Here is a 19056-nt window from a genome sequence, read left to right on the forward strand (position 1 = left end):
GAATGCAAAAAATATTACATGCATAGTACTTAATTAGGTCCAAACACTATAGTATTCAAGGCAACGAAAGGCTATTCAATTTTCTGCCATTAAACTAGTTATATATGTATGCAGACTGTATATGTATTCAAAATTGTGTGTAGGATATCTCTCCAGTTGAAAAAAAGCTGACCATTTTTTGCCTGAATGCAAAAAAGATTACATGCATAGTACTTAATTAGGTCCAAACACGAGTATTCTAGGCAACGAAAGGTTATTCAGTTTTTCTGCCCTTAAACTCGATATATAGGTATGCACCTCTGAGGACTGGTTGATGGTTACTGGTTTACAGCACTTGTCTTGTTCTAATAATCAGATAGCACTCCCATAATGTAACTTGGGGAATGTTTAGTTTGTGTTTCAGAATGCCAACCTAGAACACTCTTTTGGAGTAACAAAAAAAAAAATATTTGGTATGGGTTATTACTTGGATTAAAGAATGCATTGGAGAACAAGGCCTGTTTCGGAACACGCCCAAAAGTTCGTTCCCCCTTTTGGAATGGGCTTGTTCTGCAAATTGGCTGATGTCTCCAAAATTAAGGGTGTTTTGTGATTTCTTCTTCTTCTAAACCCTTCTTATGTGGATTGTTTATGTTTGTGTGTGTATGTGAGAGAGAGAGGCTTTTTTCAACTAGTCTCTTTGCCTCTTCCTCTGTCCCCAGCTTCGATGATCAGAATCCCCATTTCTGGCAGATTTTTACATGTGATTTCTCATTGGAAGGCACAGGTATTCGCATATTATTTCCATTTCAGATGTAGCCTCTTCTTATTTTTTTACCTTTTTTCTTTCTCCTTGTTTTGTGTGCATTGGTCTTGTTAAAATGTGTGAAACACTTCCTAATCCAAGCAATCCCAAGGTAAAACTTAAGCCACGGTGAAGGAAGAATTCTTCCTTCTCTGATGGATTTTAATGAATTTTAAAAAGGAATGATAAGTGTTGTTGAGACGTATAATCATTGAATTATGGTGTGGTGATAAATTATGCAGATATGGATCAACATCTATGTTACAGGGGATGGGCAGGTAGACCTCAAGATCATCAGCCTAAAAAAATTTGCCAAGCGGCAAAACAAAAGTTTGAAAATCCAAGAACTATAAGAAACATAGGGCCCGTTTGATAACGTTTCTGTCGTTTCTGTTTCAAGAAACGGCAGAAACATAAATTTCCGTTTCTAGAAACAGAAACGGAATTGAAGGTGTTTGATAAGTCATGTTTTTAGAAGTCGATAGTAACTAATGAAAGAATGGCCACAAGTCGTTTCTAGAAACGGCGAAACAAGTTGAACTTGTTTCGCCTAGGTCGTTTCTTGAACCATAAATAAGTAAAAATTTCTATTTCTATTTCTGAAAATAAGTGAAACGGAACAGCTATATCAAACGCTTTTTACTCCGTTTCTGCTGTTTCTGGAAACAGAAATGGCAGAAACGCGTTTCTTGAAATGTTATCAAACGGACCCATAGTTGTCAAGGCGTCCAGGCGGTTTTCCTGGGGCCTAGGCAACAGTCGCCTTGTTGCGCTACATGTCTCCTTGTGTTTCAACACTTATTTATGCTAAATATCATTCAAAAAATTTACTTAAGATATTATTCATAAATAAGCAAATACCCCTTATTTGAATCCAATAAAAATAGTTTAAAAATTAAATTCCAAAATAAAAAAAGGTCAACCCCCCAGTCCAAGAACAAAAACTGGATTTTGGTTATAGGGACAATTTTCAACTTTTAAATGCTGGGGTTTTTCTCAATTATGAAAATTTTATAAATTCTATCATGTTAAAACATTGCTAAAAACCAAAAGTCTGGTAAAATGATATTTTGTTTTGATATTCATAAAATTATTTTCATTCAGGTGATTTTACTAGTATTTGCCCACTTAAAAATAAGTTTGACTGAAGCATAACTTTGTCATTGTAACTCAGATTTAAGTAATCTTAGACTTGTTAGAAAGTTGGTTTTATGTTATAACTAATACGAAAAACCTCATGTAAAAATAAAATCATTTGACCAGTCAAACTTATTATAGAATAAGAGCATTTCTCTAAATGTTGATTTTTTATAATTTAATATGACTTAATGTTAATTTTTTATGATTTGATGTGGCTAAATGTTGATTTTTAATGACTTGATGTGGTTTAATCTTGATTTTTTTATGATACAAGGTATATGTAATTTACTAAATAATGTTAGAAAATAGGAAAAATAAAAAATAACACTTGTTCGCCTTAAGGCGGGCGCCTAAGCGCTTAGACAACCCTCCATCGCTTTGGTTCGCTTTGGCGCCGTGACAACTATGATAAGAAAGTGCATGAGCATACATGTTAGGTTGAAAAATAAGATGCATTCCAATACATGGGAGTTTCTGATTGGACTAGGTCTTGAAATTTGACATGTAGTGAGTTTTAATGTATATATATTTTCCCATTTGGCAATATAAAGCTCTTGAAAATTGGTTAAAAATTGAATATTATTGTGTTTAGGGTAGATAAAGAATTATATGATGAACATGAATAGTGGCTAAGAATATATTTCTGAAAATGGGATATTATTGTAGTTATCCTTCTGAGATTAAGAATGCATTTGAGACAGACATGTACCTTCAATTTATGTATATGGTGTATGCCTTTGAGAATGCTTTTCTACTCTTCCCCTTGTAATCCCTTTTTAATTCTTTTGATGACATCTTCCCCTTGTATCCTGGTATGATATTTTAACTTTGCCGGTTTAGCACAAGAAGTATGCAAAGCCTCCATGTACTGCAGTTTGTAATATAGGCAAAACTTAATCATAAAAACCCTCTTTGATAAGCTTAGCAAGACCTCTCAAATATTTAAGAGGGGAGGGGAGCTGTGACAACAGAGCAACTAGAAATAGGGAGCTAGCTTTGAATTAAAGTAGTAGCATCTCTCCAAACAATGTGAGGAGAATGCAATTTTTTATTATTTTGAGATGTACTAGAAAAGAACAATATCCTGGAAGAGAAGCAAAATGCTCCCTTCACTCATCCGAGTTAACTTCTCTATGTCATTAGATATCTCGTTGTAGTTTCCTCCCCACTGTCGTATCCTCTCCCTAGCGATTGAGGCCTTTAGGAGAAAAGGCAGAGCAATTTTAGTGTTTACATAGCAGAATAGAGCAAAGCATAATGTTGGGATGAACACTTTGACTCTTTTTACCTCTTTATTCCAATTGGTTCTGTAAATAAACCAGATTAGCACACATGTTTGTAGAATGGTTCCACACAGCATTCCGCACCAAATTCCCTGAGACAATTTCAATTAGAAGAGAGAGAGAACTAACTTTCATATATAACTCTTGGGAGAGGGATTTCTATGACGCCAGTACAGTTTCCCACCAATGAGGGCATGGAAAACCAAATAATCTAATATGGAGTTTTTAAGGAGTGTATGGAATTTACAAACTGCTCCAATCGCCACCCCTGTCAGAAAAAAAAAGAAGAAGAAAAAGACAATCAATTTGTTATACAACTGATCTGTATTGGTATCTGTATTGATTTTGATCTCCAGGGCGGGTAATACCAGAGAGAACAATTTGAACATTGCGGATGACAATGGATGCTGTGAGCCAAGGGGTAAGCTCAGACTAGCTCTCTCAATTCTGTACTGCAAGAAAATGCAATTGGGAATTCTTTTCTGGTGATGATGAGAATGAGTGGGAGGATAATGCCAATTATGAATGAATTTATAAGCACCACCATTACTGAACTTTGCCGATCTTGGATGCCCTTCCCCCAACTCTTTAGAAACCCTCACACTGCACAGATAATGACCAATGTAATTGTTAGCTTTTGCCCCACTACAGAAGGCTGTAACTACGAGGCTTTTCTGCCACAAACCTTATGGCTGCATTGAATCCAAGAGCCAGCATCCTTCCCAACCCAAAATGTTCATGCTGCAAAATTTCAGACAAACTAAGATATCTAGCTTTTTTTCATAAAAATATATTTTTAGTAGACTTTTAGCTGAAGGCCATGGTTCCTAAAATTAGAATCGAACAAATAAAGTTGCCTGATTTGGAGTGGAATCGCACAGAGTTTCCAGCAAATTCTCTTCTGTTTTTGGCCGACTTGGATCGAAAATAAACAGAAAAAATTTGCTTGCAAGTTTTCTTTCTACATGATTCTTATCTTGGATAAAAATTGAGCAGCAAGAATATATTCACAACTCAACTCCTGAATAGGGAAAAATCCATTGAAGCAGTCCCCTTTGATAAGCTAATTGAAGAGGTCCATTATAATTGTCACATGGAATGATGATGATGTAATTTTAATGGTTGGACAGATAGCTCACGGTCTGAATTAGTCATGTATCAAATTTTAAAGCCTAATGCAGTTAAGAGTAGAGGTTTGATCAACGTTGTCTCGAGATTGTGTTTGTCTCCCCATTGGTTGAGCCGCTAGTTTTAAAAAAACCAATTGCATGACTAACTTCGACCCTTCAATTAAATACCCTAGTTTGTATTAACATGTCTGTACACGGTATTCTAATTATTAGTGCTCTTTCATATTTTGAATTCTCAAAACTATATTTAACCACTTGGCAAACTCTATTTGGACTGAAGTTTTACATGTGAATAGGAAAACATGAATTTCACTTGTCCACATAATTTAGACCCTATCCAATCTACCATATGGTAGATATTTGGGCTAAGGCGAAACATTCTGAAATTTTAATCCATTCATGATATAGACAACAATAATCATAAATAATTATCCAAATTATATTAGAGGTGGTTAATTATAAATCATGAAATCAAGTTGGTTTATCTGGAGCATCTTAATTCTAAATGGTCATATGCTTCTTTGGAGGGGATTTCAGGGTCCGACTTTTTTCAATATGCGACAACAATATGAATTGGATAAAGTTTTTCTTCACCGCTCAATGAAGAAAAACACGATCAGTGTATGGAGAAGATGTTGGTGTACGATGTCTTGTATTCCGTCACAGTATATAATCTAGGGAGTACTGGTGCAGCGCCTATAGGCAGGACAGTGGTCCTGTTAGTCGGTTAGCGGGCCGTGGGGGTTGTAAGAGGGGCAAGAGGCCCTCTTGCATAGCGAGGGGTGTAGGGGGGGTTGTGCCCCCCCTCGAATTTTTTATTTGAGGGTAATTGTGTACTTTTTGAATTAAGGTTTTTCTCTATATATTTGTAGCGAGGGTTTCTTTCTTTGTAACATGAACAATACTGAGAGGCGTGAGGGACGAGCGTTGTAACCATATTCTCCATTGATAGTGAAGCAGGATCTCATCTCACCGGAAACATAGGCAATCTTGTCGAATTTTGTAAATCTGTGTGCATTGCTTGTTCTTATTTTTCCATTATCTTCTGCATCGTTTTAGGGTTGCGTTTTTACAGAAGGGTCATACGTTTGCCCTTTTGGAAGATTACAGTGTGAGTTTCTTGTTAGAGAATCTTACCATATCGACAAACCATCCATAGAAACTTCTGCGTTCTTGAGATATCCAGCAACAAGGATCATAATCATACAAGGATTAAAGTATCGGTATCGGTCGTTGTATCGATCGGCCAAAATTAAGATACATATCAGAGGGTATCGTATCGTATCGGAGATACGCTAAGATACACTAAAGATACGCATATAAATGGATAGGAAACACTTTTTTATACACATTTGCATAAAAAAATAGTTAAAAAAAGTTATATATAACATGTATTATGCATAAACAGTAAATTGAGAGTATCGCACTAAGAATCTAAGGTTTGTAATTGTCTCATAAATGTAAAATCTTTGTTCCCAACCTTGATTTCCACTTTAGTTAGAGAAAAATGGTTGACAGCAACTTTGGAACAAAAATACCTCAAAAAATTATGTTTTTCTAAAAAATTACCCATTTTGGCCATTTTATGACCGTATCGGTACGTATCGGTGTGTATCGGTCGATACATACCGATATATACCGATACATATCGATACATACCGAAACGTACATTTCACTTCAATTTTGAATTTTTCATAGAGTATCGGTGCGTATCGGTAATGTATCGGTGCGTATCGGTGTGTATCGTAGGATACGTATCAATACATAAGGGTTTTAAAATTTTCATGATACGTATCGGTATGTATCGTGCCGATGCCTACCGATACGGATACGTATCAGCCAATACGGCACGATACGCACCGATACTTAAAATCATGTTTGGAGCTAACGAATTGTTGGAGAGGGAACCATGCTGAGTGTGCCCCTTCCGTCTAAATCCTCTTTGCAATCAAAGGGGGGGTTTGCAGGTAGTAGAGAGAGATGAGATTTAAGGGAAAAAGATAGGAGAGGGACGATCAAGTCGAGGGTTGCAGTGGTACTTGCTTATAGTGTTGTAGGAGAAGGCGGTGTTGTGAGAGAGTCAACGGTGAGGGAGTTGCAAGCATTTTTACATTAGTGCTCATGTATGATAAAAACATGATTTTTATTTTATTTTATTTTATTTTTTTTGTGTGAAGTGGAACCACTGGCTCTGAGTAGAAAATAGACGGGTGTGCCAAATCTACTTGGAATGAGTAAGAAATCAATGAAATCACTTCCAAAGATTGTTACCAAACGCAACATTAATATCAAATAAGGGAGCAATTCATGGAACACACACGTGCATTAATATGATCCTAATGTGAGAAAAGGATCATTTCCACATGTAAACATGACATTGGAATATAGATCCAGGAAGTAGTTTTCTCTTTTGGGGCATGGCCTATGCGAACACTTTATGTGTCTATATTTTTCTCCTCTGCAAAAAAAATGCTTTTTGTTTCCACATATAAGATGACATTGGAATATGGATTCAGAAAGTGGTTTTCTGTTTAAAAGCATGCCCTACACCAGCGCTCTACATATTTATCTCTTTCTTCTCTACAAAATAAAAAAATAGCAGAAATGTCTTTTTATATGAAAAAGAGAGATAGACACATGGAAGGTGACACTTGTAGACACATTTGTTTTTCCCTTATGTTTTTACCATAATGTCTAATGTGAAATTTGTGAAAAGATTTGGAGATAGTTAAATTAGTAATGATTGTTACTTTTAACAATTTTTACCAAAATATATATATATATATATATATTTATAATGAAGGGGCTAATCAGTAAATGTGACTTCAGAAATATTGAAGTGAATGCGTTTTACGGGAAAAAATATATAAAAAAAAAGAGGAAAATTTCATGTTACCAGAATACAATTTTCCTCTCACATGGTTTTATTTTATTATTTTTTTCCTATTTTGAATATGTCACCTCACGTGAATGATACTTTTCTTGAGACAGCCATTGGTTCAGCGTGCAAATTCCTTCCCATACTGGCGGCATGCGAAATCCTCTCCAAGTTTTTTAATGGCAATGTCAGGAGTTAGGACAGTAACATAATTTTCATAGTTGTTGGCGTTTTAGTTGTTGTAAAATTTAGAATTCTATACACACACACACATTTGTAAAAGGTGTAACCAATACATAAAAGGGTTTTTTCTCTCTTGGTCTTACCTCTCTCCCCTTGTTTTCTCTTTGCAGCGGCGAAGGGAGGTAGAGAGAGATAGAGAGAGAAAGAGGCTCTCTCTGCGAATCGCCCCTCCTTTTCTTCTTCGTTTCTTTATCCTTAATCCTTTTACGAACAGAAAATTATATCTTCTTTAATCTCTGCGATTCGGCTCTGTTTGTGAGTCGATTCTATCTGTTAGCGCTTTTCTTGATCGATTGGTTGGCGGCGATTCTCCAGATTAGAGAGTGAGAAACCGAGTTATGCAGGCAGATCAGACGGTTTTGAGCTTAAGGCCTGGTGGTGGAGCCAATCGAGGAAGCAGATTAATTGCCCCTCGCTTCGACTCTGCTTTCGGCAATAATTCTGGTAGTGGCGGTGCTGGTGGTTCCTTTTCTTCGTTGTCATCCGATGAACAGTTCCTTCGTCCTCATGGCGGAGCCCTTCCGACTTCATCTCTCAAGGTTCGCCTTCAAAACCCTATCTCCTTTTACGGATCTAGGGTTTCTTCCTTTATTTCTTTTCTGGGTCTTCTGTGGTTGTTCTTGACTTGCTCCACCTGGTATTTTGGTTTCCATTTCTGCTAGGTGTATAAAGATTCAAGTTTTTTCGTTGTAGGTGTTTGTCCTTATACTTTTTTTTTTATCAGATCTTTGCTTCTACGAGTTTTTCTGATTCGCTTAAGTTGATTTGTGTTTGAGCTGATGTTATTCTATGATTCAGATGTTCTGGCAGCGTCAAGATTTTCTTTTTTCCTTTCTGTCTTGAATGTGCTACTGGATAATTGTCTTTCCATTTGTTTGTAGTGTGGTTTATCTATGATATCGAATCTTTCCTACATTCAGAAGATTCAGTTTACATATGTTTCACTTTTGATAAATAGATTAAGTAATCTACTTAATTGTTTTTAGGATCATTTTTTTTAACCCATGTGATGGGCCTTGTATCCTGCTTCTAAGATCAATTTACTGTTTGCCTATAGGAATCTGTATCTGGGATATGCAAAACCGTACTTGTATTTAAAAAATCCCTTACTTTTTTACTTTTTAAAGTTTCAAGCTGTAAATTGTATTTTTCCCGTTATGATCTATTGCAAAATTACATAAAAAAGAAGAAAAAACTATGGTAGACAAGTGAGACGGACGTTCCCCCCTCCCCCGCTTTTTTACTTTAGGCTAAAAGTTCACATCCTCTCTAGGGGAACCCATACAACAATAAAATCATAAGAGAATATTGATCATGATTCATGTCCTAATTCTTGGTGGGGCACTTAAGATGTGTACCTGCCGTAAATATGGACAAACAGTGAGCAGTAGGCTTTAGGTGGGCATAAATCAAGTATTTAGATGCCCATAAAGGACCTACTCACATGAGATTTAGATGACGGACAAGATAGTTTTGATGTCTATCATCCTTGTACTAACTCAACTGGATTTTCTCATTCCAATTAGTAGTTGTCGTTGGATGGCATAGTTGATTACATTCACTGTATAGTCAGCTTGTTGGGGTCTGTTTGTACAGTAAACAGTGAAGTTAATTGATATTTATCTCTATTGTATTAAGCTGCTGGTTTGTCGATGCCTGTAAGAAAATGGGTTTTTGGTACTTTCTTGTTTCTTTAATATTGGATCCATAATTGTTAACAGCTAAATTAGGAGCTAATAAGGACATCAAATATTTGGAGTGTGGTACAGCCTGTCTCCCCTTCTGCTGTTTGACATTTTGCACTCATTATCATCTAAGAAATCAAGATTATCTTATAAGAAACAACAAAGAGGGCTGATTTACGGTAGCATGATTTTTATTTGGGAATCTGTCTTTTTGTATCTCTCTCTCTCTCTCTCTCTCTCTTTCTTACACACACACACACACACACACACACCCATGTACATGCTCGCACACACAATATGTGTGGCATGCCAAGTGTCATGTTCGGTTTTTCATATTTGTAAGCTTTGTTAATGCTTGACCAGGTGTATCTGATATTCTTCCCATTTATATTGTTTGTTGTAATTGCTCCCATGTACAGGTAACTTTTGTCTTGACACAGTAGTTGACTGTGCTCTCTTTCTCACTGTGGGGAGCACATCATTTTGAGCACTGTGTGCAGTTACTTGCCCTGGACCAGTGCTGGCCGGGATCTTCTAAATGAATGATGGAACTATGTCTGCTTGTTTGTGGATTCTGATATGCCATTGCGCAGCAATTTTAGGATTCCTTAATAATTACCTATTTGTGGGTGTCATAATTGACATTCAGCACTGATTCAGGGGAGTTTAAAACCTATTCCTGTAGGAGAGGAAATCTGGCCTTAAGGGCCTTTTTAAATATGGTTTTTCAAAACAGGCCTCAGTAGTCTGTTTCGGATAATGACAGCTGGGACCACATGCCAAATGGGATTGCTATCTTTTCATTTTTTTAGGGAATTTTTCTTGTACCACCTCTAAAAATATTCATAACTTCCTGTAACCCCCAGAATTTAAAAAAAGATCTCGTATGTCCCTCACTTTCATAAGAAAATTTCTAATAAATTCATTCCGTGAGAAGGGAATCCTTAAGTGATGATGTCAGCAGTTTACGATTTATCTAAATGGCCAAACTATCTTTGGATGGGTGAACTTACTTTATACCCTTCACTTAAAACCCCCCCAAATTGGTATAGTGCGTTGCTTTTTCTCAACCTAAACCTCCATCTCATCTCTGCTCTTGGTCCTGCTCCGATTACCTGCAAAGAAAAGGAAGAAAAGAGGAAGAAGAAACTGTTGAAGTAGAAGGCTGCTCCATTTTTTTTCTGCTCCCACTCCTGCTCTGACTACCTCCTGCTACTGCGATATTCTGGCCACTGCTCGCTCAAAGAATACAAAATCGGATCCAAATTTGGTTCAGCCGATTCTGGTCCAGAAGGAAGACAAACACATCTCCCGAATACCGCCTTCCCCCCTGCAACTCCCGCTTGCCCGCTTCTTCTGCAAATCCTAGCATCCCTCTGTTTATTCTCTTAAGCCCTTGTTGGTTGCACTACTAATCTCTCACTGGCTTCAAACTTAGCACTATTGCTGGCCTAGTCATCAAAGTATGGTCTCTACCCATCTCTGATTTCCAGAAAGTGCAAGCATGTGAGCTCTTGATCATGTTGTTGAGAATGAATCTGCAACTATGAGAAGAAACTTGTAGCAAACCTACTAGCTATCTCTGCTCTTCGGCACACTGGGACATTGGTTCTGCCCACTGCTGCTAGGGTTGCGGCTGAGCTGAGTGTGGTGGTATGAGCTCCCCCTTGCAAGGGTTTCCAGTGGTGTAATAAGTGTTCTTATAGAGGTTAGTAGAAGGGTAAAAAGGTCTTTTCACATTTTAAGTTAACGGCGTTAGACATTAGGGGTGCGGTGGACATATTTTCAATTCGTGGGGTTACAGGAAGTTATGAATATTTTTAGAGGTTGTACAAGAAAAAATCCTTTTTTTTTTTTAATTAGATTTCAATTAATAATTGCTATTGTAAACGGACTCCCCTGTGTTGAAGATTCCTCTTTTAGCTAGTATATTTCCTATTCCTAATGTCTCTGCAACTTTTTTGCCGTTCCCCTAGTAGGAAACTGAATTTACTTGCTTTTTAAAGACTTGTAAGAGCCAAGGCTTAGACACTGTTTGATAATTGATGAATGAATTGGATTTCTTTGCCTAACTGCTGAGAGATTTAGTGTGCTGTGAGAAACAGTGAGAGTGAGAAACTTTGTTCGATTGGAGGCCTTTGGTGAGAAATCAAGGTCATATCCCGAATCCCCATTGCTGCTACTCTGTTTTACTAGTAAGTTTCTGTTTAATTTTTTCATCGATTGGCTTTACTATTCTGTGAATTAATCTCATGTTCTGGTGGGTTGGGTCTTAGTTCATCACCTGGTAAACATTGTTATATCAGTAACTATCTGTTGCCTATAAATACCTTGTTGTGATACACCCAGCGGATGCTCTGTTTTGGAGCTTTCCTTATTAGACAAGTACTTCACCTTGGAGAGAGATCTGACCATTAGGACTGGGTAATATTTTGGCATGTCTGTCAATCTGGTTTTTGGATAGATCAGACACTCTGATCTGGTGCTGCAGAAAATCTCCCAAATTTGGAAATTTTATTGTTTGATTCTGAAGATGCATCTGTTTTTCTAAATCCACCATTAGAAACTGCATTAGTTTGGGTTTCTGTTGATCTATTGGTTTGTGAACCTTGTTCAAATTCTGGCCTTCATCAGAAAGGGTTTACTTTGACCATACTATTGACTTAAATTCTGTTTTGGGGTTTTACTTATGATCTTATTACATAGGTTTGTAATTCTGAATCTAGGGTTCATCCTACTTATCCCCCACCGAGCATCCACCATGTGTTTTGTCAACTCTAGAAAGTTTCTAGGTGCCAAAGATAACTTTATTCCTTTCTTGGATGGATATGAATATTATCAATCCCAGAGAAATGGCATGGGGCTGAGTTGGGGGTCGGTATTTCATGGATCTACTAAATATTTCTCAATCTTGACCTGCCCTGCCTTTTCTTTCACCATGATGCATGGGGGGTACTTGCTGATATTACAAGATAAAGGGGATGTGGAAGGATGAGACTCCTCCTAGCCCTTAGGGTAGGGCTACGGTAGGCCTTGCTTTAATCTACCATGTTGCCATCCCTGAATCCACAATATTATCTACCTTTTCCCCAGACACTGGATTCAGACTCCTATTACTGTAGCCATGAAAAATTGCCATTTATCAGTTATCATAATTCTTTTAAAGCATGCAATAATTTACTTCTGCTACAGCCTTTTCTTCTCTTCTTTTGGGTGAAAGGGGGTTTTGATAAAGTTTTGTAAAAAAGTTGTCTCTATGTAGTTAATATTTTTCTAGGCTTGCTTATTTCTGTTGATAATTGTACTCCAAATATTCTTGTCTCTTCAGTGGCATTCTATTTCTAAAAGTGATACTGGGTTGTACCATATATTTTGTTATGTTAAACTTGATTTTTGCACTTTATTATTATTTTTTCAGTTTTCTACCCTCATTGAATGCAGCAGAACTGGCAGATAAAGTACAGTACAGTTGGAGACCTTTAGCTCATGTTTCATTATTTTTTTTTTTCCAGACTGGTGATTCACGGTTTGAGTTTCGTGAGCGTGTTCGATACACCCGTGATCAGCTGTTGCAGTTGAGGGAGGTAATTTCTATACCCTACCTTGCATGATGCTCATTTATCTTGACAATGTCTGTCATGTTGATTAATGGATGGAGAAGATGTGTTCTTAGATGCCTTTTGTGGTTTTGTTGGTGTTGGTGCTAAGTTAGAATTATGATTGATATGAGAGAGACAACAAGAGAAAATTGTTTCATATATCCTGGAGTTTTGGTATTCTCAGTATCCTACAATTGAACGCCAAGTTTGTTTTGCTTTTTTATTTTTTTACATTTTTTTGGATCCTGGACAACTGGACTCAATCATTTAATATGTTTTATTTAAGTGGTTTTTGTTTACTGTTGGGTAAGATGGGCAATAGAGTTGCTCTTTTGAAGTGGTTTTGACTTATTAACAGCTAAATAGCTGCAAAAGAATGTCTATTTTTTCCCCTTAGGTTTCCCTTCCCCTGTGGTTAGGTTCAGTCCTATAGCTGAGTTCCATGCAGTAAAAAGAGTAATTCCATGAAGCTTTCTTTATTCAAAAAAAAAAAAAATCATAGAGCTGAGGTGCAGTAATTTGAGGATGGAGTTGTACATGGGGTTAATCTAAAAGGTCTTTCAAATTGTTGTCTAGGCATCGCCTAGGTGGGCGCCTTGGACAACTTGGTTCATCTTGTTGATGTTGCCTTGCGTTGAAACCCCTCCAGCACGGCTAGACACCATGAAGCCCATGACAAATATTCCATCATTTAGATGGTGTTGTGGTGCCCATCCATTGCAAGATATCTTCAGCCTTGGTGCAAAATAGTCCTCGAGATGTAGTAAACAATAACAAATGGATCTCTAGTCTTTCTGATTATATCAAGGGTATCACTTTCATCTTTCTGTAGCATGTTTGTATAAATCGGTGTTTATTAATGTGTTCTTATTGTCTTTGGTTTGCTATTTCAAAATTTTAGTTTGGTTGTGGTTCCTAATATTCCTATGTTGTATGCTACGCTAGTACTTTAGTAGTAATAGTTTTTGATTATCTTTAACATGTTGGGAGGTCTGTTTGTTTTTGTTGGTGTTTTATCTTAGGCTGTTGATGTGCCTGAGGATATCCTGAAAATCAAGCAAGAAATTGAGGCTGAATTTTTCGGTGAAGAGCAGAACTGGGTTCGTGGAGATGCCAATGTGAGCTATCTAAATTTGAGTTGGTAGCATCCTTTGGAAGAAATGATCAATTTGGGTTTTATATTTATATTTGTCAATATAAGAACACCTTGTAGTCTGGCTTGTCCTGATTTTCCAGTTACAGGTAGTAGTAGGCTTCAACTTCATCACCTTTTTGACTTTTTTTTTTTTTGGCAGCTGCAATCTCCATCCCAAAATCGATATACCGAACCAGACAACCGTGACTGGCGTGGACGATCCTCACAGTTGCATGCTACTGGTGAGGAGAAGTCCTGGGATACTATTCGGGAAACCAAGGAGTTAGCAAGTCGGTTGGATGCAAGGCAGATAGAAGCAAATCAATATAACCGCCAAGATCAACTAAACTCTCAAACTGTAAGGGGTCAAATCTCTTATAATCAAGGGGTATTGAATCAGTAATGCTTTTTTCTAGTTTGTGTAATTCTTTTGTTGCTTGTTTGCAATTCCTACATTGTCTTATAGAATTCAGTCATGTGAATGAACTTGTGGAGTTGTCTAATGCTTTAGCTATCAATGTAGAAAAGCTAAGGTGTGTAGGCTTAGAAGTCTTGTTGGTATTTCTCCACATGTTTGTGGTCACTTCCTTTTGAATTATTGCATGTAGTTGGATCTCGCATACCTCGTTGCCATATGGCATTATTTCTGACTCGTGTTCTTACTTGATTCAGACAGGGCCTGCTCCGGCTCTTGTCAAAGCTGAGGTGCCATGGTCAGTTCGAAGAGGGAATCTCACTGAGAAAGAACGTGTCTTAAAGACAGTGAAAGGGTATGCTCTATGAATATCTTTTTCTTGTCCTCCTAGATATGTCCAGTTACTACTACTAGTGGATCAATGCTAGGTGGTAGTATGACATTCAATGCTTCACGCCGATGGTACTGAAGCACTGTTTTACTGTCTTTCGATTTCATCAAGCCTGTTACTTTTGATGAAATGTTATTTTCTGTGTCTTATGTCCTTTGCAGTATTTTGAACAAGCTGACACCAGAGAAATTTGATATTCTCAAGGGCCAACTGATTGATGCTGGGATCACTACACCAGATATCTTAAAGGTTTCCTTATCCTACTGATCCTTCAAACTTCTAGATCGCCCTTTTTTTCTTTTATCCCTAGTTGTCAGTGGTACTCAGATATTCTGCCTGCTGCAGGGTGTTATATCACTTATTTTTGATAAGGCAGTACTGGAGCCCACATTTTGCCCTATGTATGCTCAACTCTGTTCTGATCTCAATAAAAAGCTTCCACCATTCCCCTCTGAAGTACCTGGTGGAAAAGAAATCACATTCAAGCGTATACTCTTGAATAATTGCCAGGAGGCATTTGAAGGTTCTGACAATCTTAGGGCAGAAATCAGGCAGATGACTGCCCCTGAACAAGAGTTGGAACGTAGAGATAAAGAAAGAATGGTGAAGCTGCGTACCCTTGGAAACATCCGCCTCATTGGAGAACTTCTGAAACAGAGGATGGTGCCGGAAAAGATTGTTCATCACATTGTTCAGGTCCTTACTGGGCTCTTTATTGGTTTGGCATCCTGTTCTACCAAATGGTCCAAATCTCTTGCGATATTATAGTATTTTAAAAAATTTGCTTATCCTCTGCTTACATGAAACAGGAGCTTTTGGGGCACGATGGGAAAACATGTCCAGCTGAGGAGAATGTTGAAGCCATATGCCATTTCTTCAATACCATTGGGAAGCAGTTGGATTCGAGCCTAAAATCTAAGCGTATCAATGATGTCTACTTTAGCCGATTGAAGGAAGTGGCAACAAATCCTCAGTTGGAACCAAGGTTAAGGTTTATGGTCCGTGATGTTCTGGATCTACGGGCCAATAACTGGGTTCCCAGGCGTGAGGAGGTAAATTTCCTAAATTTCGAGGTTTGTTGAGGTGTATTGTGCTATCTATCAGAGACCCCCTTCTCATCTTCCTATCCTGGTTCTGCAGGTGAAAGCTAAGACCATCACTGAAATTCACTCAGAGGCGGAGAAGAATCTTGGGTTGCGCCCTGGTGCAACTGCAAACATGAGAAACGGTCGTGCTGCTGGTGCTCTAGGGGGAGTCAACCCTGGAGGGTTCCCTATTAACAGACCTGGCTCTGGAGGAATGATGCCCGGAATGCCTGGTACCAGGAAGATGCCTGGGATGCCTGGGATGGACAATGACAATTGGGAGGTTCCCCGTACTCGTTCAATGCCAAGGGGTGATGGTCAGACTATGCAGTCTGGTTGTGTCCAGTCCCCCTTGATTGGGAAACCAGGTTCTTTTAACTCGAAGCTGCTGCCTCAGGGTAGTGGAGGCCTGATAACTGGCAAGACAAGTGCGCTATTGGGTAGTGGTGCCCCTCCTGCACGTCCTTCTAGCCTTGTTTCAGGCTTAGATCCTGTTGCTCAGAGCCCTGTACCTGTGAGGCCTGTTCCAGCACCGTCAGCAGTTCCAGTTCCAGTTCCAGCTCCAGCTCCTGAGAAGGCATTGGCTCCTCAAATGAGAGCAAATCCTGCTGAGCTTCAGAGGAAAACGATCTCTCTTTTGGAGGAATTCTTCCATGTTCGCCTCTTGGATGAAGCATTACAGTGTGTGGAGGAGCTGAAAGCCCCATCCTACCACGCAGAGGTGGTCAAGGAAGCTATCAATCTTGCATTGGAGAAGGGCCCAGTCTGTGTAGAGCTGGTCACAAAGCTCTTGGATTACTTGTTCACAAAGAAGGTTCTGATGTGCAGGGACATTGGTACTGGGTGTCTTCTCTATGGTTCAATGTTGGATGACATTGCTATTGATTTACCAATAGCACCCAGCAGTTTTGGTGAGGTTGTGGGGAAGATGGTCTTGGCTGGTGGTTTGGACTTCAGTGTGGTGAAGGAGATTCTGAAGAAGGTTGAGGAGCCCCGGTTCCAGAAAGCTATTTTTGATGCTGTCATGAGGACTGTCAGTTCTAGTCCTTCTGGGCAAGGAATACTCGGCACGCAGGGTGCTGATATTCAAGCCTGTGAGGCCTTGCTCTCTTGATCATATTGGAGTTGTAATCGTGCGGTTCTCGTCAAGCCATTGTAACCTTGAAACCAGTTATTCCGTTCCGCTTTAAAATTTATTTTATGTTTTACCCTTTCACCCCCTTTTCAGGCGATCAACTTGTGTTAAAATATGTGATAAGCCAGAGCTGCGAAGAACCCTTAAATTTAATTGAGTTGTATATTTTTTTTTTTTGAGGTCATATGAGTGTTTAGCGAAGCGAGAATTATACAAAATGCCATGGATTTACTATCTAGTGTGGCTAAATTTTACCCACCACTAGATGCTGTTGATGAACAAGGTATCTGTTTAATTTATGGTGTATCAGATTTTGTTATTAGACCGAGAAACTTCAATTTATGCCAATTGGCAAGATTTTTTTTTACCCTTGCGGTGGAAGCCAATTGGCAAGATTTTCGCAGTCATTATATTTCATCTCTATACTCCTTTACTTTGTTGTTCCTGCAGAGGGAAAGGTTGTAGAATTTTTGTCCTGATTGTCAAAGTGTTCTGTTTTCTTGATTGTTTGATGGGGCCATTCCTTTATGTCTTCTGCGGTTATGACAAAAAGGCAAATCCCAGCTTAGTCTAATTGAGGATCGGGTGAGTGGGTTTACCTTGGATTGAACCATTGGCTTCGAAGTTTGATCTGAATGGTTTCTTTCACCTGCTGCCACGGTAGTCCATGGTACTCTTCTGATCTTCGCCAATGGAATCTGATCATCAAGCATCGAGTGATTGCAGGTGATTTAGAAGGAGCTGTGTTGATGTTCACTAAGATGCAGGGAAGCGGTGTCCATGGGGACAACTATACCTTCCCGCTTGTGCTGAAAGCTGCTGCTGGTCTTGCCATTTCACATGTTGGGTTTCCACTCCATGGCCAAATTATAAAAACTGGTTTTTCATTTCATGTTTTTGTTCAAACTGCCATGCTCAAGTTTTATTCTGCTCTTGGATACATGGACCGTGCCCGTCTATTGTTCGATAATATGCCTGAGAAAGATTTGCTTGCTTGGAATTCCATGCTTGATGCTTATGCTTCGTACGGGCAGATGGATGATGCTCTTGAAATATTTGATTTGATGCCTGTTAGCGATTCTGTATCCTTCAATACCATAATCTCTGGGTATAGAAAGATCGGCAGGGTGGCATCTGCAAGGGATTTCTTTGACAGAATGCTAACCAAAGATGATGTCTCATGGAATTCAATGATCGCGTTGTATACTGAGGCAGGGGAAATGAAGCTGGCTCGTCTTTTATTTGATGAAATGGTGGGAAGAAATGTTGTCTCGTGGAATACTCTTATCAATGGCTACTTACAGAACCAGTGTTATGCTGATGCTGTTGATTTGTTCTACAGGATGAAGGCCAGTAGAACTGAACCCGACCATTTAACCCTGTCTGCTGTGTTATCTGCCTGTGCCCACTTACATTCACTGGAGACCGGTTTGCAAATCCACACCGACGCTGTTAGATTTCTGTCAGATCTCCATGTCATAGCTGCACTCGTAGACATGTACTCCAAGTGTGGAAGCATAGAAAAAGCTCTACAGGTGTTCTACAAGGCTCAAGTGAAGAATATATATTGTTGGAATGCCATGATCTCTGGGCTTGCACTTCATGGGTATGGTCAAGCTGCCTTGAGACTTTTTGAGGAGATGAAAGCTAAATCGACGAGGCCTGACGACATTACCTTCATTGGGCTCTTAAGTGCATGTAGCCATGCAGGCATGGTTCAGGAGGGTAGCCTTCTGTTTGAATGTATGGAGAGAGACTTTGGGATTTCGCCAAAGGCTGAGCATTATGGCTGCATAGTTGATCTTCTAGGTCGAGCTGGATTCCTTGACCAAGCATATGGGCTTATAGAAACCATGCCATTTGAGCCTGAAGCAACTGTCTTGGGTGCTTTACTTGGTGCTTGTATGATTCATGGGGACCTCAAGATGGGTGAATTGATAGCTAAGCGCATCACTGCGAGGAGTGATGGTCTAACTGATGGGGAGTACATGATGCTGGCTAACATTTATGCGATGTGCGGTCAATGGCAAGAATCAAATAGATGGAGGAGAAAGATGAATGATGCCGGGATCAGTAAGGCTGCAGGTTGTAGTTTGATAGAGATTGATGGGAAAATGCACAGATTTTTGGCGGGAGAGTTCGAAGATGTTTAA

The 19056-nt window shown here is 38.8% G+C and overlaps 3 protein-coding genes and 1 non-coding gene across 4 annotated transcripts; 3 read left to right on the top strand and 1 right to left on the bottom strand.

Annotated features, from left to right (window-relative positions):
- Window positions 1-3284: 3284 nt before the first annotated feature.
- Window positions 3285-3966, bottom strand: LOC122077552. Its single transcript, XM_042643515.1, has 3 exons — window positions 3893-3966; window positions 3576-3810; window positions 3285-3475 (listed from the first exon to the last, which is right to left on the bottom strand). Exons 1-3 carry the CDS (start codon window positions 3922-3924, stop codon window positions 3419-3421), a joined length of 324 nt encoding a protein of 107 aa, XP_042499449.1. The 5' UTR covers window positions 3925-3966; the 3' UTR covers window positions 3285-3418.
- Window positions 3967-7510: 3544 nt separating this feature from the next.
- Window positions 7511-17225, top strand: LOC122076533 (eukaryotic translation initiation factor-like). The gene is made up of 9 exons (XM_042641868.1): window positions 7511-7997; window positions 12656-12727; window positions 13765-13860; window positions 14038-14235; window positions 14550-14647; window positions 14845-14932; window positions 15029-15379; window positions 15493-15735; window positions 15824-17225. Exons 1-9 carry the CDS (start codon window positions 7797-7799, stop codon window positions 16880-16882), a joined length of 2406 nt encoding a protein of 801 aa, XP_042497802.1. The 5' UTR covers window positions 7511-7796; the 3' UTR covers window positions 16883-17225.
- Window positions 8802-8906, top strand: LOC122077639. Its single transcript, XR_006139886.1, has one exon. It is a non-coding gene; the product is annotated as a small nucleolar RNA snoR103 (small nucleolar RNA).
- A 313-nt stretch (window positions 17226-17538) lies between the features above and the next one.
- LOC122075246 (pentatricopeptide repeat-containing protein At2g45350, chloroplastic-like) lies at window positions 17539-19056 on the top strand. Its single transcript, XM_042640203.1, has one exon. The coding sequence runs from the start codon at window positions 17539-17541 to the stop codon at window positions 19054-19056; it is 1518 nt and encodes a 505-aa protein (XP_042496137.1).

The sequence above is a fragment of the Macadamia integrifolia genome, chromosome 4 (genome assembly GCF_013358625.1).
Source record: "Macadamia integrifolia cultivar HAES 741 chromosome 4, SCU_Mint_v3, whole genome shotgun sequence".
Taxonomy (NCBI): Eukaryota; Viridiplantae; Streptophyta; class Magnoliopsida; order Proteales; family Proteaceae; genus Macadamia; species Macadamia integrifolia.